Here is a 26,367-nt window from a genome sequence, read left to right on the forward strand (position 1 = left end):
ATTATCTATACTTATAATAAAGCTCAATGTGTGTGTGTGTGTGTTGGCGCTCTACAGGCCAGACCATTCAACCTACAGCTACCAAATTTGGCACGTGTATACCTTGGAGGCCGGGAATGTGCACCTGGGGGTTATTTTTTCGAATTTTTAATTAGAATTTTATTTATTTAAAAATTAAGCGAAATTTTGGCGTGTTTCTGCTATAGCTTCCGAAAATATTACCGCACAAAAAAGTGTTTTTACATGAAGTTAAAGATCAAAAATTTACCTTTTAAATGATACCAATGTTTTAACCTTAAAATTAAATTTCTAGTATATAATATACTTAATGCTTTTAGCATTTTTTGACATATATAATGGTTTACATTGAATTTGTGTTAAGAATTTGTGTGTAGAGTACTAAATAATAATATTATTCTATATGTAAAGTATTCTCTGGCAGAGGTAGCTTGGGAGTAATGTTTAAGCTTTGGACGAGGGGGGGGGAGGCTTAAAACTCGTTTGTAAACCTTAAATTTGCTTGAAGTATGCAGATCCTTGCTCGCGATTGCAAAGAACATCACAAAATATATTTCCTGCTGTATTACAACCTAATGAAGATATAATTAAATTAAACTTAATTTGATAAGTACTGTTTATCTGCAAGCAAAGATAAATCCTCGAAAACGGTAAATGATATAAGTAATAAGAATAGCTACTCATTTACAGAAAAAGTATGAGGAAATATGAAACAGAAATAAGAATACGTTTGATAAATAATCTAGAAGTTCTACTCGATTTCTAGCTGTGCGTTAAAATTAATTCATTTTTGACCGAAATGTTGCCAGCTAGAGAATATGCCAATAGAGAATGTCCTCTTTGGATTATAGATAGGGAGAAAAAATTAAAATGCGACAGTAAATAAATGACGCAGTTTCTTCGTTTCAAACACTGCTATTAAACCATCTATAATTTCAAAAAATTATTCTCTTAAATAAGTAAATTATACTCTAATAAACAAGTTCAAGTATGCATCTGGAGGCAAGAACTTTATATATTTTATACTAAATGTGTCAGATGAAACTAGCAACGTTTGAGGAAATAATGATGTTCTCGAATAACGGTTTCGCTATATTTCGAATCTTATGTTTTGTATACTTTCAAAAGCTCCTCAATCTCCAGCATTGTTACGAAAGTATTGTTTGTAAATAAAATCTAAACACTCATGAAGATAAAAGGAAGTGCACTCAGTTCTTATCAACGTACAACCAATATCATGTTCGCTCGTAACTTGTTGTAGATACCGAGAATTGTTGCGCTGTAATTGGACAGAGAGTAAGAAGTGCTGATTTCGACGGATGAAGTAAAACTTTCTGCAACCTTTTAGCAAGCAGCAAAGATAGTTTTTGATTAATATAGTTCAGGGTTTTCAGTTGTGGGTCACAACCCGTGTAGGGCTTTGAGTCAATTTTTGAGGGGTCGTGGCAACGTCTTGTATACATGTATGTAGCTCGGTACATCAAGTAGTAAAATACACAGGGTGGGCATAAAATAACTTTCCCTGTTTGCAGGCTTTTACAGCTAAAGCGAATGAATGAAGTGAAATCACATTTCATATATAAACCGTGGAAGGCATGGGAAGATGAATTCTGCAGGAAAAAAATAATTAATACTAAAAGTTGTCGATAGGAGAAATATTGGCGCTGCTGTTACGTACGAACAAAGAAATTTGCATATTCGAGATGGATTATGTAAAATTTCTAGTGCGCGTGTGACAGCAGCGCCACACATTCCTTGTAAAAAGGAAAAAGCAAGCGACCTGTTAGCAGTTCCTTCTTGACCATTGAAGTGTTCTTGACTGTTGTTCATTATTGACTGTTGATGTGTGCTTAATATGGGTCCTACCTTACATCAACCTGCTTTGATAGTAAAACTGTTCTACACTAGACAGTGCGCTGCTCTTAAGCAACCTTGCGTGTCTTGAAGCAGAGCATAAGACAAGCTATTATGAGGATCGAAACTGACAGTTTACACGCAGCAATGGAGAACGTCATACACCGTATGCAATATGTTGTACATAGAGAAGGTCAGCATATTGAAAATCTTGCACTGCATCTTAATGTTGATGAATAAAAGATTATTTTCTGTGAGTTTCATGAATTCACTCACAACTGTACTACTGCAGCGCCAGTATTTCCCCTATCGGTAACTTTTGGTATTATTATTTTTTTTCTGCGGAATTCATTTTTTATGCTTTTCACAGTTTGTATATGAAATGCGATTTCTTTTTGTTCATTCATTTTAGCTGTAGATGCCTCCAAACAGGGAAAGTTATTTTATGGCCACCCTGTACAATTCTCCATTTCAGTCATGTCTATATGATTCTCTGCAGTCCAGACACTCTTTATAATCCGACAGCTGTTCGGTCCCATATGTGTCGGATTAAAGAGAGTCTACTGTGTACCGGAAGAGAGAAACCTTAATTTTTATTTTTAATTTATTTATTACTGCTGAATTGCATAAATGTTTATTTGCAGTAATAGAAAGCACAGAATTTCATATAAAAATGAAAGCATCAAAATAAATACTTACTTGCTGCCATCTTCTCGTACAGAGCTGGAAAAGAAAACAGCATAAATTAGTAAAATGTAATTTTCTTACAGTTATTTTGAAATATTAGAGAATGTTAGCATCAATACATATTTAAAGTAAACTACAATATTATTTGCTGCTGGTTTTTCATAAATAAACAGCATAGTACAGTAACAGAATAAAAAAAAATACATTTATCTAGAAAATTCAGAACTGAATTAATCAGAATTACTTAAATCAGAATAAAAAAACATGTTGGAAGATTATTTTCCGTGCACGCTATTACTACTTATTATTAATTACTATTATTTAGAGCAGTCGAAATAAGTATATATACAATTTGGAAAAAATGTACAGATCCCTTGTCATGAAGTATGCATGTCACCACAGTAATATAAAAAAACATTTTAAGCATATTTTACAGCCATATATTTCATTGTTGAAGTGAAAATCAAATCATTTTAATATTGATGATAATATTTCTTCCAAGCATTTTTTTCCCATTGTTAATGATCAAAATATGAAGATTCGGCTTATTTCTCCATGTTCAATATATTTCAGTATAAAGCATGCTTTTAATAAAATTTTGGAAATTGTGTTGTATTTATAACTTGAAAATCAGACAATAGTGAAAATTGTTTGAAAGGTGTATATTTTTAAACCTATTGCTCTTTACTGAGATATATAGTCATGCTCATATATATATATATATATATATATATATATATATATATATATATATATATATATATATATATATATATATATATATATATATATATATATATATATATATATATATATATATATATATATATATATATATGTGTGTGTGTGTGTGTGTGTGTAATAATATTTTAATATCCAATTTAATCCAAATTAATTTCCAAAATTTTTTGCCTGATTCGGCCCATGTCGGAGTGATTCTAAAGTGTTCTCTTGTTTCCTGATACCATTCCACGTATGAAGCTGTGTAAAAGTTACTACGCAATCAATTCTACGTATGAAGTGAAAATGATCCCTCCGTTGTCATTGTCAAAGGTCAACACGTGTATTCAATCGCCACGTGGCTGGAAATCCCATGTTATATAAGACTAGTGATCATTTGTTTCACGCCCTCCCTTCCTTACTTCTGCTTTTGTGCCGAGCTGTGTCGGACGTGCCTTGTCCGCGTCTCTGCTTGTAAATAATTATGCGTTCCCGGAATGGATATTAAAATTAATTTAAAAATACAATGTCTTCCAATCTGCATTAGACAAGACCGCTGAAGAAATCAGCGATTTTAAGCCGAGAGAGCGTCACTTGTTTTCAGGACAAGAGTACGTCTTAGTTACTCATGAGTCACAACCCTTTTTACGAGGCGGACTTCATTCATGCATTTCATTCACTCATCCATAGATCGTAACTTGAATCAGAGAACTATCACCTCTGAAGCAGTACCCCCAATGGTATTGTCTCGCCATGGATGACTTTTCGGTCAAGACAGATTTATACGTGCACCAGCCACCACATACATGGGGAGTCATCGGCCGACGGGGTTAGAATTCAGAACAATATTAGTTATATGTCTATCAAAATTTGAAGTTTAAAAATATCTTGATGAAGTGCACATTCATGTCAAATGACAAAATATTTAATTAAATATTTTAATTATCATTATTACCGGTAAATTAGCCGGTCATCAAAGTTTTCTAGTTTAATTCTAAGAAATACATATCAAATTTCATTCTTCAAGCTTATTGCATTTAAAGTTATTGCATTTCTGTAGAGATAAAAAGCCGTATAAATACGAACTGACAAACATAATTTTAAAATTGGCGTTGCAACTTAAAGTATGTGACTACGTTCGGGTTGAATGTTTTGAAAAACATTCAAAAATAGTAATATTTTTGAATATTTACATGACAAATATTAAAAAAAAACATCTTCGAAGGTAAAATATACTAGTTAAGTGGCAAAATGTTTTTGAAAATTGAAAAAAATGGCATTTTTTTTGGTGAAAAAGAGGTATAAAGCAAAAATCTAATTTTGAGGTCTGTCAAATGATTTACTTAAAATTTTGCAGATATGCTTTAAGAAATATTATCTAGTCCTTGAAGAAAATGAGCTTTATTTCATTCCATTCTTTAAATATTGTGATTCTACTGATAAATAATATAAAATTTTCAATTTTTTTTCCTCATTGTAAAGAACAGAAACAATTATAAAATATTCCTAAAAGAATAGATAACTTATTATATGGTTCAAAAACTGCAGAACATATTGAGAAATTATTGTACCAAATTTGAATAAGAAATATGCAGTATATTTTAATTTATGAGGTTTTCGTAAGAAAATTCTATCAAAGATTAAAATTTGAGAAAAAAGCATCTAAACACGTAAAATAGCATTAAAAAGTATGTAGACGCAAATATAAAAATCAATGCAACTTCTCAAACAATAAGCTTAGAAACAAAATTCTAATGGTTTTTTAAAGAAATATATTCAAACATTGAAAATATTAAATATAAAATAATAATAAAAATAATTTTGCAAAAAAAAAAAAAAAAAAAAAAAAAAAAAAACTGGTTTTTCAACGTATTTATAAGAATTTTAAAGATTCTCAAAAGTCGAAGTCTGGAGAACATTTTTTAAAATTACAATATCTTTTATGTACAAAAATATGTAAAATGGATTTTTGCAAACAAGATGTTTTAGGAAAATCTACTACGAACATGCAAAAATAATTTAAATGTGAATTGCTCTTTTTTTATTTTATGTGGTTCCAAAATGATATCCATGTAGCAACACAGAATTTTCTTGAGAAGATATACAAATGTTCTAGAAGCAGAATCACTAGTGAAGTACGAATTCCTTCATATCATACGAAACCGCTGAGAGATTTATTTTTGTTTGTATCATTTGATCGTATCTGAAGATACACAAAAGTCACTTCAACTTTCAATTGCTCGTCAACACCCTAGAACTTCTGTTTCAAGTGCAGTGAACGAGAGGGACATGACATCCAACAAATAGATCTTTTATATTCTGCTTTTTACAAGCCACTTTTGGCGGCTAGTGGTTTGCCAAGATTAAAAGTTGCTAAAAATTTCAATTAAATATTTTATGTAATTATATCTTAAAGGCTGCTTCAGCCATATATTTTTATGCTTCAGATTTTAATAGATATATAACTTGCTCTATTTTAGAAGCCGTACAAAGTTCAAATCATTGTTCTATAGATTTCACTAATTTTCAGTCTACATCCTATTATATAGTGGAAAACAGCAGCAATATTTAAAATCGAGGTCAGCGCACTTTCAAAGTCGCTACATTCATTATTTTCACTACTTCTTGAGTTTGATGTTAAACTTCAGTTATATATACAACAAAAATTCAAAAATTTTATCAAAAGCCCATTTTATATTAACCTACTGGAGATGAAAAAATAAGTTGAATATTCATATCTTATTCATCATCAATGAAATAAACAAAACAGAATGAAACATTAACAGCAACAAAGAAAACAATTTTAGTTTCGCTTTAACCAGGAGATATATTGTTGTAAAGCAAAATTAAAATATTTTTAAATGAGTTTTAAAAAACAAGAAGAATATCATACAGCAAATATTGATATCGTTGAGAAGATAATTTTCTGAAATTTAAGCTGATGTAAAAATCGTTTTTGTACTGGGATATTTTCAGACGTTATCGTGGTAAAACTTCAAAATTTCGCTAATTTTTTTAATTAATTAAAATTCTGATTAAATTTTGAAAAGAATTTAGTAGAAATGATATAGATTTAGTAGAAATGCTAAATTCACGCCCAAAAATTAATATTTCACAACTGTTGTGTGGCAATGCCATATAAGGCGATCTCTAACATCTCAAGTTTATTGGAGAGTATGCGAGCAAGTTTTGGGGAAACCACTATCGCTGGTTTCAAATAAAAACAAGCAAAATATTTTCCCGGCTCCTAGAGAAGATAGCTCAGAACATAGCATCATGGGATATCAGGCGAGTCTATTTCAAAAAGTTAGGGGACAATCGTATTTAATATAATCCGCTTATTTTTCCGAGAGCTGCTGTCCATTTTATTTTCAATGTTGCCTTCTAAATTTATTTTCCGTTTAATAGAAGCTTATGGATTATTTATGATCAAAAATGAAAACGTAAAATGGCCACATAAATAATAACTATAAATATAAATATATAATTATAATATAATAATAATTATAATAATGATATATAAATATAGAATAACAATAAAATAGAAATATAAAATAACTTATACACATTTCTATTTAATGAAAAAATTTTCGTATTTGTAAAGATGAAATTTTGCTATCGCAATTTTATCTAATTTTAATATTTTGTATAGTTACATGCGTCCTGATAATAATACAATAATTTAATAATTTTAGGAATAAGTTATAATTTAATCTATTAAATTTATATTCCATACTATTAATAATAATGTGTTACGAAATATATTCAAGACCAAAAGTAGAAAATAATAAATTTATTAAAAGGTATGCTTTTATTAATATATTAAAAGTAGAAAATATTTTATCAATCATATGACGATTAAAACAAAACTGGAAATGCACGAGAAGCTGGAAATAATAAAGTTGGACCGTAGAGGAAAAAAAATCAAAATATTCAATAAAAATAAAAATAAAAAAGAAATGCGATCAAAATGCCAAATTATATAGATAGTTTCTAGCAAAGAAATATATTTTTATGACATTATTTTTTATTGCCAAATTTTTAATAAATAATATTTTTAATTTCTTAGTACACGATTAAAATCGTTTTTCTTTTTAATTTTTCTTTATTTTGGTCTATTTCTGATAAAAGCAAATTCAATGATAACATTTTAAACATATTAACTTTATTTTTTACATCAAAGCATAAGGGGGAAAATGCGCGAGTTAAAGAATATTAATTTAAGATGATTTTTGAAAATAATGCTTAAGTTACTAAATAGTTCGTATCACTACATACTGATTATAAACAAATATTCGTAAATGAGATATATAATTCCATTTTTATCCGTTTTATAAACGATCAGTGACTTCCTCACGTGATACCGAAAATTAATTCAAAAAATTCTTACTCGGTAATATCAGTTGAAGACATTTTTCTTCTTTTTTTCTTGTTTTAAAGTTGAGTGAAATTTTATCCCAGCAAGAATCTGATTTTTAATTTTAAAATTACTGGGCTGAAGCTCTTCTGCTGAAGTGTAACTGTTATTACAATTTTGAAAATACCAGAAGAAGAAGCTGTTCCACTACTTGCTATTATGCTTAGAAATCTCTGGATCTTTTAAAAGCAGTGTAAATTACATGGCAGCACGTTCTAGTCATGGTACAACTGTTTTCATGTCAAGACATTGTTAAGTAATATAAATCTGTAATCGCTTGGAGGACTAATCAGTCTATAAATTTAGTAGATAAAAAATAAGACAATAAAAGAAAAGTGAGAAACTGAAGGACTATTACACCATAAATCTTTTCCAGGATGCCAGAATTTAGTTCAAGGTAAAAGCATGTTTGTTGTTAAATCATTTTTTTTGAACAAAAAGAAAATATAAAATTGTTCTGTTAAGTGTAAGTTATATTGAAACTTGAATCGTTGCCATATAGCAATTATGAATATGATTCTACTAAAAATATACGAGGTACTCTCGCGTTTTCATCCTCTTGTAGGTGAAAAAATAAAAAAATAAAGAGAAATTATTATAATTCGAACTCCAGATTTCGATAGCTACGCTACACGAGCGATTGCTTTTGTATTGTGGTCATGTTACTGGGCTGCGAACTCTAAGTTCTATTCTCGCTCATTCCAATCAGCTTCATTGGTGACCTCGGACGATGAACCTTCTTTAACTTTCGTACAGCTGTTGGGGCGCCATCTACCCGCAATCCATAGTTGTTAGATTAACTTGACGCAGCAACACAAAGTCGTCAGATTCACTTGACGCAACAACCCAAAGTCGTCAGACTCACTTGACGCAGCAACAACATCAGCAACCACTCACCCACACACGCTCGCCATAAAGCTTGCTACTGCTCAAATGGGTACAGGCGCATTAGAATCAACAGCTAATACATCACCACTCAACAGCCATATCGTTCGACTCACTAGAGGGAGAGTCTGTGGTGAAAGCTCATAAGCTAGTTAACAGCTACGCTGCAAGGGCAATTGCTTTTGTATTGTGGTCATGTTACTCGGCTGCGAACCACAAGGTCCTAGGTTCTATCCTCGCACGTCCCAATCCACTACAATAGTATCAAACATTGTATTGAAATTATTGTAATTGTCAGAAAAATTCAGTTGACAAATCTCTTCGTTTTAGACTTCCCTGAGTTCGAAGTACGCATTTTCGTCTGTCTGTCTGTCTGTGATTCAAATGGTTTGTCTGCTAGATGGATGAAATTTGATAGATAGTCTTTGCACCAAATATATTTCTGTCAATTTGGTTTATATCAAATTTTGAAAAATAAAACATATTCAAAACTAGTCTGTCTGTCCGGTTGACGGAATATAAATTAAAACGAAAACTAAAAAAGAAAAGGTCTAAAATGAAAGAATTCTACTCAAATATTTAATGTAGACACATATCAAATTTTGAACCAAATCCAATGAAGGATCTTTGTGTCGATTTGTTCTTTCAGAAGCATGCAAATGTGATAACTCAAACCGCAACGACTTAAATATTTGGCATTTGGCATGGAATTTTGTGAATACAAGAGTAGTTTTATGTCATATTTTTGTTTCAATCTATTGGGGAAAATGCGTGTAAAACACAAATTCGATTTTCGAATACTATTAACCGCATGCCAGGGTTTAATCACCAAAAAACTCGCCAAAGATGACACGATAGATTCAGTAAAAATGCTAAATTCACGCCAAAGATATTTCGCAACTAGGGATTGCAATACCGGACCAAAATTTCAATACCGGTATTCAGTATTTTTTAAACCTTAATACCGGGATACCGGTTTTAATACCGGTATTAGAAATTTTAGAAAAAGAAAGAAAACACAGGTGTTTTTTTGTTTTATTTGCCAGTTTTGTTAGAGAGTGTAAATATCGCAAAAAATAATTTTTAACTTATAAATTATAACAGTATATAATCACAAAAAAGTAAAGAAATATCTTATTTATTTAAATCACAAAAAAATGTAAATCACTATTCAGTCCGTGATACTATTACAAATTGTTGAATTGTGATCTTAAAAAACATAATTGTACTGTCATTAAGCCTGAAAAGTAATTTTGTGTAAAAATGACCAGCTGTCGAAAACGCTCTTTCGGCATCTACGCTAGTTGGTGGTACTGTTAGCAATGCGCGATATACTTTTTCCAAGTATTTACCTCTAAATCCCTCATCTTCAAACAAATCGATTTCTCGTCGGATGGTTTTGGATATAGCTGACTTCTGTATTCTATTTTGGTTCGTTGAAATTTTTTTATTTATCGCTAATTCTAATTTTTGTTCAAGAGACAATTCCTTTTCACTATTGACAGTAGTGAGATCATAACCTTCGATAATTGAACCGAATTCTTCTGAATGTGGATAGGTTTGTGGGTAAAAGTTTTTAAGAAAATTTACTATAAACTTAATCAGATTTGAATTGGTTATTTTCTTTTCTTCTTTTTCATTTTTAAAATTATTATAATTATGTAAATACCATAAGACGTTTTCTATTTCGGTATGCCTATCTTCTGTACGATTTTTCAATGTAATATATAATTCTTCAGATAGTGATGCGTACTGTTCTTTCAGTGACTGCAACATGAAATTTATTGTTGCATTAGCTGTTAATAAATTAGAATCTCTCCGACATAATGCCTCAATAGTCAGTTTTTTTGGAAAGTTGAGCTGATATAATTCTGAATATTAAGTCGAATTCACTATCTGAAAAATTAATTTACAGGTTTAAGTCGATTATTGCTTTTTGGATTGGATTTCTCAGTTTCAAAAATCGCTCCATCATTTGGAGTAAACTGTTCCAACGGGTTTTAGAATCTAATATTAACATATATTCTGTTTTATTTTCAGTTAGTATATATTATAGTAATATATCCTTTTTATAGGAGAACGTTTAATTATCTTAACAATTTTTCGAACTTTATAAATTATAGGGAGCAATTCTTGATAGGGTAATATTTCATCCTCATTAGCAATATCTTCTTCAAGAATTACATTGTCATTATCTTCAATGTCAATATCACTCTCACTCTATTTCTCTTCAAAGTTGGAATCCGAAGTTTCTATATCCACAGTATTTGGATTCTTCTGTTCTTTATTTTTTTTTGGTATAATACATCTATTACTCCTAATTGAATTCCGTGTGCATAGCACAACTGCTGATTGTACCAATCCACTTTCCAACTTTTTTCATAATTGTTGCCCCATCAGTCGTTATGGATACAATATTTTCTTTCAGGGATAATCCGTGTTTCGATAATTTAGATTTAAGCCATTAATTGACTCATTAATTTCGCCCGTTAGGGAGACATAAAAACAAAACCGTATACTATTTTGCTATGTTCGCGATACCTGAACATATAGTGGAGACAATTTTAAAAATTTCTAGTAAATACCGAAAAACCGGTATTTAAACTTGTGAATACCGGTATTACGAAATTGTACAAATGGCTCAAAATACCGGTATTCGGTATCCCGGTATTGCAATCCCTATTCGCAACTATTGTACGCCAATACCATGCAAGGCGTTCTCTCAGAAAACTCCTTTCTTAGAGAGTAATCGAATTCATACTTCTTCTGAATGGATTTTGCTTAACATTTGATAAAAATCTACAACTTCAGTGTAGGGACCGTATACAAAATTTAAATCGTCTAACTCTAACAGCGGTTTTGAGTCATCTTTGTCACAGACAGATGGATATTTTCAAGACATTTCAGCGAGCAAATCTGACAGACTAATGAAGCTTCGAATTTCATTGCTACAGGCCAATCAATTGCTACTTCGAGGAAATGCCATACGCTGATTTATAATCTTCCTCGAGATGACTAAAATATCGCCACTTGAGGAAATCTTTCAAAACCATTAAACATGCAAATAATCAAATTCCAACAGTTTTAGTTGCAGAAATGTGGACCTTCATTTTGATTAAAATGTTATTGGGCCAAAATATTCTGCTAAATGTGACTAATAAAACCTGGAAACAGCATATAAATTTAAATTTCATTTTTTCAGAAGAATATTTATTAACTCAAATTATATAAAATATAATTTTCTTACGTCATTTAAAGCACTTTCCCAATTGAATGTATGTGGTGATCTTCGATGCTTTAAAAGTAAATTATTATTATAATGGACACATTGTAAAGAATTCTCAATCACTCAAAAGAATTAATCAATCGTATCAAGTTAAAATTTGCCTTTTATTTCACATGTTTTTTTAGACGTGGGAGGTAATTTATATCAGAGCGAGTATTTCTACTCTTATATTAACTTCAAGAAGGGAAAAATATCTTATGCCGGGTTTACATTCGGCCAGTAGGCAGCGCATGCGTAGAAAGGCTGAAAAATGCTGTTCGGTCGAGGGCAAGTAAGTGACCATTCCTTTTTTAGGCGTGAAAAAAAAATGGTCACTTATCATAGATTTATTCCGACATTTTTTGCTCTTTGTTCTTTCTGATGCGAGGTTGTGTGTGTGTGTGTGTGTGTGTGTGTGTGTGTGTGTGTGTGTGTGTGTGTGTGTGTGTGTGTGTGTGTGTGTGTGTGTGTTTTTCATTTTATTTGCCATTTTTTCTTTTTTATAGTTTTCCAAATGTAGATATGTTGACCTTTTTTTTATTTTACCTTGTTTTTTTGTGTAAATATTCATTATTTTAATGCGATACACAGTAAAAAAAGAAAAATTCATGGACAAAAAAAACGGGAATATAAAGCCAAGCATGGAATGCCTAAATCTATCGTATGAAATTATGGCAAACTTAAATCAGTCCCTTTCTGCTCATGCGCTGTCTGCTGGCCTCCTTATAACTGGTCAAGTGTAAACCCGTCATTAGTTTATTAGCAAAGAAAGTGAAACTGACGTGATTAAGGCAGAATATCTCTCTTCATCCTACAAAAACGCTTAACGCTAAATAACAGAAAAACACTTGACATGGCTTGGCATTCAGAGAAGATCGTTTATCACATGAACTGATGGGGAGACCATTAAAGAAGATATTTTCGATTGATGTCATCGCGCAAATCAAATTTCAAAATTCCTGCGTTATCTTCCATTGAAGAACAAACTTTCACAAATATTATCGTAGGTTGTTTCTTAATTGAAAAATAAAGATAAAAAAATTGAGAAGGTTTGCGCTAACGTAACTGATAAAAAGTGTACGCTGAAATGTCCATTTTACAATACAAAATATTTGAGAATTTAAATTTTTAGAGCTAATGATATGATTATTCTCTGGTTTTCTAATAATTCTTGTTGTTTTTATTATTTGAAATGTTAATATTAAAAACAAAATTATTCCATAAAATTATCTACCTTAAATTGTGCAGTTAAATTTTTTAGCAGTGAAATACAAAAAGACTTTAGGAAGAATAATTTCTACTTTCTCTTATCTGTAGTAGTACAGATAAAATTTTGTAATCGTCCAAAATTCTAACTCAAGATTTTGAATAATCGCCACGTTTTAGACATCCTTGAATTCGAATTTTGAACACATTTTTGGAAAATGTCCATCCGTATGTCTTGAGTAAAATTTGTTCAGAGGAAACCATTTGTCTGGTTGTTCGAATATAAGTTAACACGTTAATTACAAAATGAAGAAATTTAGATGAATAAAATTCGGTGCACAAATTTACCGACTATAGAATAGACATCTGTCAAATTTTGAGCCAAACATAAGAAGAGGTTGACTGTCTATTGGTCTGTACGCTTAGAAACATGTAAATCGAATAACTCAAAAACCATTTGTCCGGTTGTTCGAATATAAGTTAACACGTTAATTACAAAATGAAGAGAGTTAGATGAATAAAATTCGGTGCACAAATTTACCGTCTATAGAGTAGACATCTGACAAATTTTGAGCCAAACACAAGAAGAGGTTGACTGTCTATCGGTCTGTACTCTTAGAAACATGTAAATCCAATAACTGAAAAACGTAATGACTTAACTATATCAAATTTGGAATGTGATTTTGGACTTCAAGGGTAGTTTTGTATCAAATTTTTGTTTCATTCGATTGGAAAATATGCATCTAAAGCACAAATTCTACTATTTTGATAGTATTAACCGCATGTCAGGGATTAATAGCCAAGAAACTCGCCAAGGTTGGCACGATAGATTCAGTAAAAGTGCTAAAATCATGTCAACTGTTAATATTTCATAACTATTGTAAGCCAACGCTATGTAAGACATTCTGACGTGACATTATTAGAGTGTGCATGAGAAAGTTTCGGAGAGACCACACACTCTGGTTTCTTGACAGCATTTCTGTGTAACTAGAAGAATCTATAACACTTAAAACCATGACCTTTTAAGAATGGAGAGCACAAATTTAAAATTTATAATAGAAATTTTTTGATTTATTATTTCTTTCATTGGATGATTTTTTTCGTATGCATTTGCCTGAAGTATAATTTATTTTGGTTGTTGGAAAAAATAGATGCCTCATCAGATAGATCAAATAATTATGGATCAAATCAATTTTGTTTTGAATGTCTCCGTAATTTTTAGAGAGATTTTTATAATATAATAAATTTTTTCAATAAATTTTAAGAACTAAAATACATGCATCCGACATTCTAATTTTATTATTTTTTTTTAATTTTTGAGGTATTAATTCGAATACCTTACCAACTTTAAAATAATAATTTTCAAAATATCTTTTTTCATTAATTTTAAATTTATTGAGTCCAACTATTTTCATCGAAAATCCTCAAGTGGAAGGAGAGTTTTATGTCTACTTGACAAGCAAAGAAATGATAATGAATGTTCCAAGAATTATGAAAAATATTATAAAGAATTTATATTCTAATAGCAACTAAAAATACAATAATAGTTTGAAGAATTTTTTTTTTCAATTCCTACTATTAGTTATCTCTCACTCTCTCTCTGTGTATATATATATATATATATATATATATATATATATATATATATATATATATATATATATATATATATATCTTGTTCAAATTTTCAATCGTTAATAAAATACTTTTTTTATTCATCCACTCAAGTTCAAATACATTTTTTAAAACTTGTAGTGGATGACACTTGATGTTAATACAGTTTTTTTTCAAATATTAATTAATGAATTAAATTCGTCCAGTAATTTCTATTTCGTCGCCAAAGTTGCCAAATCCGTCGCCATGTCTCCAAATAGTCGTCAAGTTTGTCGCCAAGCTCTGAGATTACTGACGCGACACCCGATCATAAATAATGTAAGAAAATAAGTAGGAATTCGATTACAACATTTTTTAATATATTACTTGATGTAATTCTTTATTCATTATGTAATTTTAAATATTAATTCATTAATTAAATTGAATTCATTTTTAATACTTTAAATAGAGTAGCCAAATGGTCCCCAAGTCTATCGCCAAGCTAAAAATTTTAATAAGTAATATAAAAGTAATATATAAAACTTGTAGTGGATGATACTTGATGTTAATACAATTTTTTCAAATCAATTTCTATTTTGCCACTTAATATTATAATTCTGTCGTATGTATGTACATATTTATATTAATTGTAATTATTTAATAAAAAGAAATTAAAATAATATTTTTTGTTAACCTAAGTAGGAATTGACTTAATTTTTTTTAATATATTACTTGTTTACTTTTTTCAAACATGTCTTCATTTTTAATTAAATGTTTGAATAACTATCGTTTGGAGTTAAGCATATGATATTACTGTCACGTAGGAAAATAAACGCGCACAATCATTTTTACTTTTGATTCTGATTTTGTTTTTTTATATAATAATATTTTCTTTATGACATTGTGTTTGTTTTTCACTGACATTAATTATGACACAGTCAGAATCGCATGGACACTATCAACTAAAAATATAAGCGAAACTTTTCTTGTCACCAAAATAGAGGAATTCATTTATATATTTTAAAAGATAATTAATAATAAAAATAAATACATTTGGGTATTCATTTTTTAGACCAGTATATAAATCTTAAATGAGAATGAGCTAGATTAAATAAACATTAAATCCTACTCATTTATTATTTTTAAAATGCAGAAAATTAAAGATGTGGTAATGAAAATATTTTTATTTAATAGGAATAATTTACACTCATTAAAAATATCTACCGTGACAAAGGTCAAGAGCCTCATTTTAAGATGCTCTTTCAATGAGAACTTCATTTCACTGCAAAAGAAAAACAGTAGTTGCCCAACTTTTGGCATTTATGAGTGAATGTTTATGGTGTTTTGTTATTAAAAAATAAACATGTGTGAAACTAATTTGTGGAATTATTGTAAATCCAACACAATCAATGAAAAATTTAAAATACTTTCATTCCTATTATTAGTATAAAATTTTAATTATTTTTTACTTTCACATCTTTTTATTTCTGGCGTATCGACACTTTAATATAATTTTCATTTTGTTGAATTTCACTGTGTCCTCTTACATAGGCGGTATTATATTGCCACTAGCTGCATTAAAAGTTACCAAAAATATACTGCAACACAGTAAAGAAATGTATCGCGTGAGTTTAATTAGCTTCATCTTCTTTTACACGCCTGCTCTGTCCTTGAAATAGGAGAACATTACTTAAGAGCTTTTTTTTTAATAAAAAAAGTACTTTGAAAGTAATTGTATACCTGCTTTCTCAGCAGTAGTCATTAACATAGTTTAAAAACAATTAATCTTTGCTACAAATAATATGATATTTTTTTAGTCCCTTTACAGTAGTATTTCATAAAAAGACATTTTTCAGAAAATTTCTTGGAATTCATAATTTATTGAAATTTTTATTTGTAGAATGCTCTATTGTCATTTTCACTAATATTATAACTTAAAATATTGAGTTGGCAACTAAGTAACTGTGGATTTTAACGACAGAGGGATTTTACACTTACTTTTGTTTCGTTAACGTGTTCAAAGTACACGTACTTTTTTTTCTTATTATTTGGACTTCTATCTTTCATTTAGTAAAAAAATTATATCGATTAGTTCTTTAGTTTTGTTTTTATCCCAATTTAGAAATGGAAGAACAAGATGTGCACTTCAGTGATATTTTATTATATTATTTCCGAAAAGGCAAGAACGCACCGCAAGAACACAAGAAGTTATGTGCCATATATGGGAATGAAGCCTTGAAAGAAAGGCAGTGTTGCCAGATTTCATTCTGGTGATTTTTCATTGAAAAATGCTCAACGATCTGGCCATCCAGTTGAAGCCAATGAGATCCATATCAAGGCCATTATCGATTCACAACGTCATAGCACAATATGTGATATTGCAGAGAAGCTTGATGCATCACCTACATGCATTGAAAAAGATTAGAAAAGCTTCGCTATGTAAAGAAACTCGATCTATGGATCCCTCATAAGCACAATGAAATTTATTTGGGGCAGCACATTAGCATCTGCGATTTGCATCTGAAACGCAACGAAATTGATCCATTTCTCAAAAGATCAATTACTGGCGACGAAAAGTGGATTGTTTATAACGACATTAATCGGAAGAGACCGTGAGTGACGCACGTTGAACCAGCCCAGACGACATCAAAAGCAGATATTCACCAAAAAAAGGTCATGCTATCAGTCTGATGGGATTATACAGAAATTCCTCATTTCAAATTTTTATCAAGCAGTCAAATTGAGCAATGTGATTCAAGCAAAGCGTCCAGAAATAGCAAATCGTAAGGGCGTTGTTTTCCACTATGATAATGCAAAGCCACACTCATCTTTGGTCACTCAACACTAATTATTGGATCTGAGTTGGGATATGTTGTCACATCCGCCATATAGCCCTGATTTTGCGTCTTCAGACTATCATTTATTCCGTTCCATACAGAATTCCTTAAACGGAAATTTTTTAAATGACGCTAATGATATCAAATCACACTTTATTCAGTTTTTTGATAGCAACGATAAGAAATTTTACGAACGTGGCATTATGACACTGCCTGAACGATGGCAAAAGGTCATCAACAAAAAAGGACAGTATCTGATTGAATAAATTTATATTTTTAAACAAAAATTTTGAATTTTCATTCTTTTTAAAAATCCGCAATCATTTAGTTGCCAACCCAATATGATAGTATATAGGATTTTAATATGACACGGTTTATAGACAGGTATATTATCCGTAAATTGTGACATGATAAGACATGAATAATGGAAAAATCCTCCAAAATGTTCTATCGATCTACGGCAACCAAAACTGTCACGTAGTCATTTCTTTGGTAGTATGTTCTGTCTAAAAATGAGATTTTTTTTTTCTAAATTTCAACTAAATTGTTTTATAAAAAATTTATAGAAACTTTGACACTTTTTCTTTAAACTTTCGGAGTATTATAGTGGACAATACTATTTTCAAAGCAGCATAAAATTTAAAAATTATCTTTTCAATAAAAACAATTTTGTCGTCGCAATTTTTTCACTCCAATTTTAATAAAAATTTGATATATATTTTATTACAATTAATCTGATTGTTCTAATTCCTGGATTTATATTCAAGGGCTTTGCGATGATATTTTTTAGTAAGTCGGTTGTCGTTGCTATATAATTAAGATAAAATTTTAAAAATAAAACCTTGAGATGAAAATTATCGTTTTACAAAATTTCGGGAAAATACTCGAACTTCTTTAAATTTTTGTCGCAACCTATTATTAAATTTGGATCAGACAATATTTATATAAGTGGAATATATATAATTCAAAGAAAATATAAAAATAACTGCAACTTTAAAATTTTATAAATTAAAGAGATTCTGCAAAAAATTGAAAAATTGATTTAAAGATTTGACGCATTCCTTTTTTTTTTTTTTGTCAAAAGTCGAAAGTATTGATTTTAAGGAAATTTAACTACAAAATTACTTCTTTCTGGAATCAGTGTTTGTTTGTTACTTAATTAGAAATTAAAATAAATTGTGTTCTTAGATTTGCTCTAAAATCTACCATTCCTGACAGAAAAGCTTTAAAGTCCACTATAACTTTGGATTCCATATCCAAAAGAATGAAAAAAAAAAGGCCAAACATACAGCAAAATTAATTCATTTTTTTGTGAAGTCATAAGCATATAGCAATTACGAAAAATAATAAATTTTTAAACTATATTTCTAAAAATAAAATTTCTAAAGACCCACAATCAACACCATGCATTTTATTCAGGCAAAAAAGATTTATTGATAAATGTTCATCGTTTATTAAAATTCAGGTAGAACTTTTATAAAGGGAAATCATAATTTAATTTAACCTTTTTTCAAGACTTTTTACAAATAATTCTTTAAATTATATTTAGAATAATTAAATTAAAATTTTGTTAGTTTATATGACATAATAAAACATTTTACATCTTTATTTATTTCTACTGAAGCAAATAAATGATGTACAAAAAAAAAAAAAATGCAAGATGGAATTTTCGTCGTACTTGCTGTCCATTCAATATCGTTTACTTTCAGTAAGAAAAGTTCCTGAAGTAGCTTAAGAACATTAATTGTCGTTCTTCACAAAAACAGTTTTGAAGGTGCAATTGAAATAACCTCTAATTATCTCGTAATACAAATTCCTTACTTATTAAATTTATTACTATCTATACCTATGTTGAATTATGACATAGTTGTCTAGATATATGAAAAATATGTTTCTGAGAAGTAGATCAATGGGTAGAAATTTTATAAGTAATCTCTGATTTACGATACTATATAAAAATATAAATTGAAGAAAAATAGTTTAAATATCGTCTTAATATTTATTCAAAAAATATGAAAAAAAAAATGTTTAACTTTAATTTTACATAAATCTCCATAATTTCTAAGTAAGCCCAAAAACTGAAGGTCAAAAATCAATTAGATATTGGACATTTTTTAAGTGGAAATAGTCAGTCAAAAATTCATATTTTTTATTCAGGAATTTTGTATTACTGTTTACAGCTAAATAATAATTCATATATGAACAAATCCTCTGAAATGTATTTTTCATCGAAGATGTTACTTAATAATTTATTTCAATTTTTTTTATTAGTGAAAAGAAATGCTATCTTATATAAATCGGATCACATGCAAGAACAATTATTTTAACTATAACTCTTTCAGGAATCCACCCAGTGTTACCATGGCAACGAAAACCAGACTAAAGTAAATGCCACTGTTCAAACGTCTGTAACAGTTCAGTTTATTAAAATGTTAGTAAGGTGAGGCTTTAAAATATATATCGCTTACAAAACAGATGACAAAGATTAAGCATTGTTACCTCATACAATTCATCAAATAAAACCTTTTTTTACAGCATCAAAAATGTAAACCAATGCTAGGGATACTATGACACCTGTTGAATAGAAAGTGAAAGTAAATATGGATAGGTTTAGTTAACGTAAAGGGCTAACTTGGTTCCCTTTTACTTCCTTTCTAAATATTTTAATAAAATCACTTTTCTTACCATTAAAAACAAAAGCTTTGAATCTGTTAGAAACCTATTTTACTTTTTTAAAAAATGTATGCATATTTTCAGTGTATTTGTTTGCAATTTCTTATTTAAATGAAACAAATATTTAAAAACGTTATCCTTAATAAATTATATAATAAAAAGTATAAGTAAGTTTATTCCAAATAATTTTCTTTCATCCTCACATATATATCTAAGTGATTTAAAAAAACTTGTACAGGTTATACTTTTAAAGGAAAAGGAAAGTAAAAAGTAAACCGTTACCCATCTCCTTCAACGTCGATAGACAAGCCTCTCCCTACTTCGATCATTTTGCTGCAGTTCTCTTCGTTTCCTGCGAAAACACTGCTCTACAAATACTAATGAATTATCATGTAATCGAACACTTGACATAAACTCGGTAATATCATAAGCGTTATCAGAAACTAATCTCAAATGTTGCGTCACGATCGCAGGCAAGTCCTGAGAGACAAACGATTCTTAAACGCTGCCAGATCCAGGAAGAGAAACTTTAGAGCGGAATCAATAAAAAAGGATGTTCTTTTATTTTCTGGAACACAGCCAAAACAGATGGTCTCGCTGACATCCGCGCGGTTTTCCAATTGTTCAATGAAGATGAGATTTTCGGGTGGGTGCATTTCGCATACTAAACAACGCCCCGCTTATTATGACGAGTAGTTATCATCTAGCAGATTAGTTCTGAAGAGGTTACTAATTAAGACGAAACATGCGGGCGAATGAGTTTCACTAAATATGTGACTTGGTAGAGTGTACACGTGAATTACAAATTCGTTGTATTCACTAACGAAAAAATTTTTTTTTTCTTAACGATAAATTTTTTAAAATATATCATAAATAATATTTAATATGCTTTAAGTCTTATCAGCTTTAATTAATTTAATTTCACAGGGTAAACAAGTTATAAAAGAGAACAAAAAAAATTCTTTTTGGTCCATTCGATGAATAATTAACAAAATACTTTCGCTTCAATAAAAGATAAAATAAAATTTTAAAAGCAATACATGAGCCGTTTATTTTGAAAGTGGGGCAAGTCCAATTTTGAAAAAAATGGAGATAATGGCAGTTATAGATAAAACTTGTTATGATCTTTTTATGAGTAAATAATTTATAGTAAAAAAATATTTAGATTCTAGTATTTTGGAGATGGAAGTTTTAGCTCTTAACAGTATTGAAAATCTGTTTATTTTGAAAGTGGTGCAAGTCCATCTTAGATTGAAATTATATTTGACCGAATATATGACGGCAAAATTTAGCTCCGGTTGCTCTATGGTGAAGCAAATGTGGCCGTTTGATGTCATGTCTGAAATCTAGGGTGTTTCGATCTATCTAACTTTGATAATGAAAATCGGTGGTTGTACAGTATTTCATAAATAATAAAAAGTGTATCTTAATTTTGTGTGTCTATAATAATGTTTACTTCCATCATCGATTATTCAGTCCAGTGACAACGAAATAAATATCATTGATCACAAATTTTTATTGTCAGGACATTCATTTCTACCGAACGATCGTGATTTTGGAGTGGAACTTCCAGTAGCTATTCAATCCAGAAACCAGTTCCTTGCATTTTCCCCAGGATTACTATAAAGTAATATGAAATTGTCGAGAACATAATAAAATTTTAGTACATGAAATGAAACATGGAAATTTATTTTCAACCCACCCTCTGGAAAAAGCGGTTTTAAAAAGAAAGAAAAATACCGATGGAGAAACCGTGAATTGATTAACTATATGCTGGATCAGATTTACAAGGGATGCACCATACAAAATGTTCAACAAAACTTCGGTAGAATGAGATTTTGAATTTAAAATTATCCATTTGTCAACACAACCAGGAACGTAAATAATTCCAAGTAATTTCAGAAATATAAAATTATCTTTTATGTAAGGAAAAAAAAAAGAGATTTATTACATCTGAAAAATACAAGGATATGATAGATTTATTACCATATATACCTCCCAAGATTTAACATTTTTTTAAATGTTAAATCTTGAATAAAATTCAAACTGATTATACCTACGTATAAACTGAAATATATAATTTCATTGAAATTCTTAATAAAACTGAATTGTTTGTTGTTATATTTTCTACTAGAATATTCTTGGTTTTGTTTCCTTTTTTATCAAATGAATAAATATTTATAAAAATTTGAATAGTATTTTGTTTTTATTCTTAAAAAAAGGCTTAGGCAACTGAAATATTATTTCCCTATTAATTGAAAGAATGCAATAATTCTTTAATTTTGAAAGTGAGGCAAGTTCATTTAATTATAATCTTATTTTTTTTCTCTCTTTTTTAGTTATAATCTTATTCTTATTTTTTTAGTCATCACTGTAAACACTATTGGATTACAAACTTGCATTATCTGGTTCCACAAAATACAAAAATTTATCTATTAATACTTACCAATATTTTTTAATTTATCGAAACGCAAATCTTTAAATATATCGCAATAACAAAAAATGGACTTGCCCCATTTTCAAAATAAACGGCTCAATTTTGAAAGTGAGGCAAGTCAATTTAGTTATAAGGGAACTCTTATTTTTTTAGTCAGCACTATAAACACCATTGGATTATAAACTTACATTATATGGTTCCATAAAATACAAAAAAATATATCTATTAATACTTACCAATATTTTAAAATTTATTGAAACGCAAACCTTTAAATATCTCGCAATAACAAAAAATGGACTTGCCCCATTTTCAAAATAAACGGCTCAATTTTGAAAGTGAGGCAAGTCAATTTAGTTATAAGGGAACTCTTATTTTTTTAGTCAGCACTATAAACACCATTGGATTATAAACTTACATTATCTGGTTCCATAAAATACAAAAAAATATATCTATTAATACTTACCAATATTTTAAAATTTATTGAAACGCAAACCTTTAAATATCTCGCAATAACAAAAAATGGACTTGCCCCATTTTCAAAATAAACGGCTCACATATGAGATTTGAATCATTAAAATTAATCATTTTAGTAGCTTAAATTAGCTCTTAAAATTTTTAAGAGCTAATTTAGGTGAAAACACAAAATGTGCTGCTAAAAATATCACGTATACTTTATAAATAATGGAATTAATAAATGAATGAAAATAAGCATTCTACCGTTGAACATTAGTAAGTGTCATTTTACAAGCTGTGAAACATGCAAAATATGAAAATTAAACTATCTTTCTATTTTATGTAATAGAGAAAAGAAACAGAAATATTTAGTTTTAATTTGAAAAAAAAGAAAGAGAGAGAGAGAGAAAGAAAGAGCTACAAAATCTTTTTTTCTAACAGTCTTTGGGCGAAGAACAAAAAATGATGAGAAATGTAAAAATGTATTCATTATTTTAATTCCATCAGCTTCAAGAATATAATTCGAGTGCGACAGTTTTGATAATTAATTGAAAACGTATTGATCTTTAAATAACTGAATATTTATAGCATATAAAATTCAGTTATTTTAATATCTACAAAACTGATTCTCTAGTACCAGAAAGGTTGATCTACAATATTTTTCACTATTTATTGTGTCATACAATTACTTTAACAACGTTGTAGGATATGCAAATTTTATATCTAAATTTGAAACTTTACCCAAGATTTCTTTTTTATAAATTACTTTTTTTATTCTTTTGTTTGAATATAAAATTTGTACTTCACTCAGCTGCCATGCGCATTCTCTAAAAGTTTCAAATGTATCATGAAATGAATAGCTATTCAAACAATTTGATATAAAAGTTATGGTTAAAAAAATCATTCGACAACATTTCATGATTTAAGAATGCTTCATTTTTTCATGTAAATTTTTGTCATATTCTTACACAGTGAACTCGCATAGATTTCTATTCTCCTATCAATGGTAGATTGTGCATATGAAGTAATCACATATCTTGCCAGACGATAAGCTCGGTGCAAAGCGATCATTAATTCAATAGGTATTTTTTTCGTAATGTTTTGACTGACGTTATTAAAAATGATAAAAGATTAAAAGAGTTTCTCCAGATTATCTCATGTACATTCTCAACTTAAATTCACGATACATAGAGTCTTCTATTGTATCTATAAAGTCTTCTATTTCTAATTTTCTCATTTATTCATCGTCCCATCTCAGTTTCAATCGTTCGTAATGGTAGTTACGATAAAATATTTTTTTTTTTTACACAAGCCGCATTTGGTGATCAGTTTTTTTTGTCCAGATTATTTACTCTTTAATCTGTTGAATGATTAATATGGAATGCTTATTTTTAATAGGCTAAGCTTTGATATACAGTCATTTGGTGCCTTGCTAAGTTGGTAATTTTTCGGTGGCGCTTTTGCTACCGTTCGCGCCACATTCGTTCATTTCGCTAACATTTGGCGATACACTTTTTTTTTTGCGAATATGACTGCATATCAAAGCTGCTTCTATTACAAAATAAAAATAGAAGTGAAAATCCTACTACGGAGTTCATGATTAATAAAAATATACGATTGAATGTTTTGATGAATGCGACTGAATTCTATAATAGCATTTTAAAGCATTGTAATCGATAGTATATCGAAAATGCAATTAAAATTAAGGGGTGATATGATATCAAATGATATTGATATTCAAATGATATTGATATCATAAAAAAGATATTGTTTTGAGTAATAAAATCTTTTTATGGAATGTAGTTGCTTTGGAAGATATGAGCAACAATTTCCATAGACAACTCATAATGATTATCCATCTAGCGATAATAAAGTCTATTTTTGTGCTTAATTAAACTTTCTGCTTGAAGTTTTATTGGTTTCTTTTATATTGCCTTTCTTCTAACAGAATTTATTTTTCGGTGACAAGGCGAGCCCTCTGTAGAACATTTCTAATAGTATTTTGCAGCTCTATAAACTATCTAATTCAAGCATTGAATTCAATGAAATTGTGAAATTCGTATGATGATTTGTTTGCATTAGACTGTGGGGCATTCTATAATAAGTAATTAGAGTGATTTCTGTGCCAGTACTTTGACTTTTTTTTATATATATATAGGTTATGCAAATATCGCATAATTTTAGTTAGACGTCATTTTCGAAGTTGAAGAAAACTAAGATCTTCCAAGAGCAGAGATCGCTTGTGAAGAGTTTGTGAACTGTAACACCAATATCTTAATGTCGGAATGATTCACAATTGATCAATTAATAGAAGATGAATTATTTGCTTCTAATTTAAGCAATGAAGAAGAATGTGAAGAAGTTATCACTCCTTCTTTAAAAGAAAGAATTTATTGAAAAATTGAAGCTTAATTTTTAAATTAAAAAATGTTTAAAAAATTTGAATCGAATAAAAAAACTGTAACTAGTATTCGTTGCAGGCAATACTTGATACAAATATATATATATATATATATATATATATATATATATATATATATATATATATATATATATATATATATATATATATAATGATATTTTAAACTCTTAATTCAATCCAAATTCATTTCCAAAACTTTACCTTAATTTAGCCCTTCCTAACTTCATTCTAAAATATTCTCTTATTTCGTGATCCAATTCCACTTTCGGTCTAATTAATCCCTTTGTAAAAATAATGCGCCATCAGTACTACGTATCAAATGAAAGTGATATCTTCTGTACCCTTCAAAAGGTGTCAAAGGTCACACGTGTATTGAATTGGTGCCTGGCCAGAAATCCTATGTTATATAAGGCTATTCATCATCTGTTCGTCCCCTTTTTCGCTCTGTTTACTTCTGCTTGGTGCCACGCCGCGTCTTCTTGTATATAATCATGCCTGCTACTCGGAATAGAACAAAACGTAATTAAAAATACCAAGTCTCTTCACTGTTTCGAACCTGAATTCTACTTCAACCAAAAATTTTATATATATATATATATATATATATATATATATATATATATATATATATATATATATATATATATATATATATATATATATATATATATATATATATATATATATATATATATATATATATATATATATATATATATGCTTTTATGTGTGTGTGTGTAATCGTAATATTTTTGAAGGAGAGTTGTGACCGAAGACAGAATTGAAATTGAAATGAATTTTTAACTTCGTTTTATTTCCATCCCGGGAGGCACAAGCAACACGGACAAGGCACGTCCGTTCACACCGTGGCACAAAAGCAGGAGTAGGTAAAAGAGAGGG

The 26,367-nt window shown here is 29.2% G+C and overlaps 1 protein-coding gene across 3 annotated transcripts in view; it reads right to left on the minus strand.

The window, feature by feature from the left end:
* LOC129971368 (purine nucleoside phosphorylase-like) overlaps positions 1 to 26,367 on the minus strand; it is a 63,200-nt gene that overhangs the window by 14,156 nt on the left and 22,677 nt on the right. Inside the window, exons 1-2 of one of the 3 annotated variants that reach the window (XM_056085071.1) lie at positions 20,438 to 20,628; positions 2,572 to 2,595 (exon numbers count right to left, since the gene is read on the minus strand). In XM_056085071.1, the coding sequence (XP_055941046.1) occupies positions 2,572 to 2,595; positions 20,438 to 20,484 (71 nt within the window). In that variant the 5' untranslated portion in view covers positions 20,485 to 20,628. Of the gene's footprint in view, positions 1 to 2,571; positions 2,596 to 7,669; positions 7,915 to 20,437; positions 20,629 to 26,367 lie in introns of those variants that run through there. The other 2 variants (XM_056085072.1, XM_056085070.1) reach the window with 2 other exon arrangements.

Source organism: Argiope bruennichi, chromosome 6 (genome assembly GCF_947563725.1).
Source record: "Argiope bruennichi chromosome 6, qqArgBrue1.1, whole genome shotgun sequence".
In the NCBI taxonomy this organism is placed as follows: domain Eukaryota; kingdom Metazoa; phylum Arthropoda; class Arachnida; order Araneae; family Araneidae; genus Argiope; species Argiope bruennichi.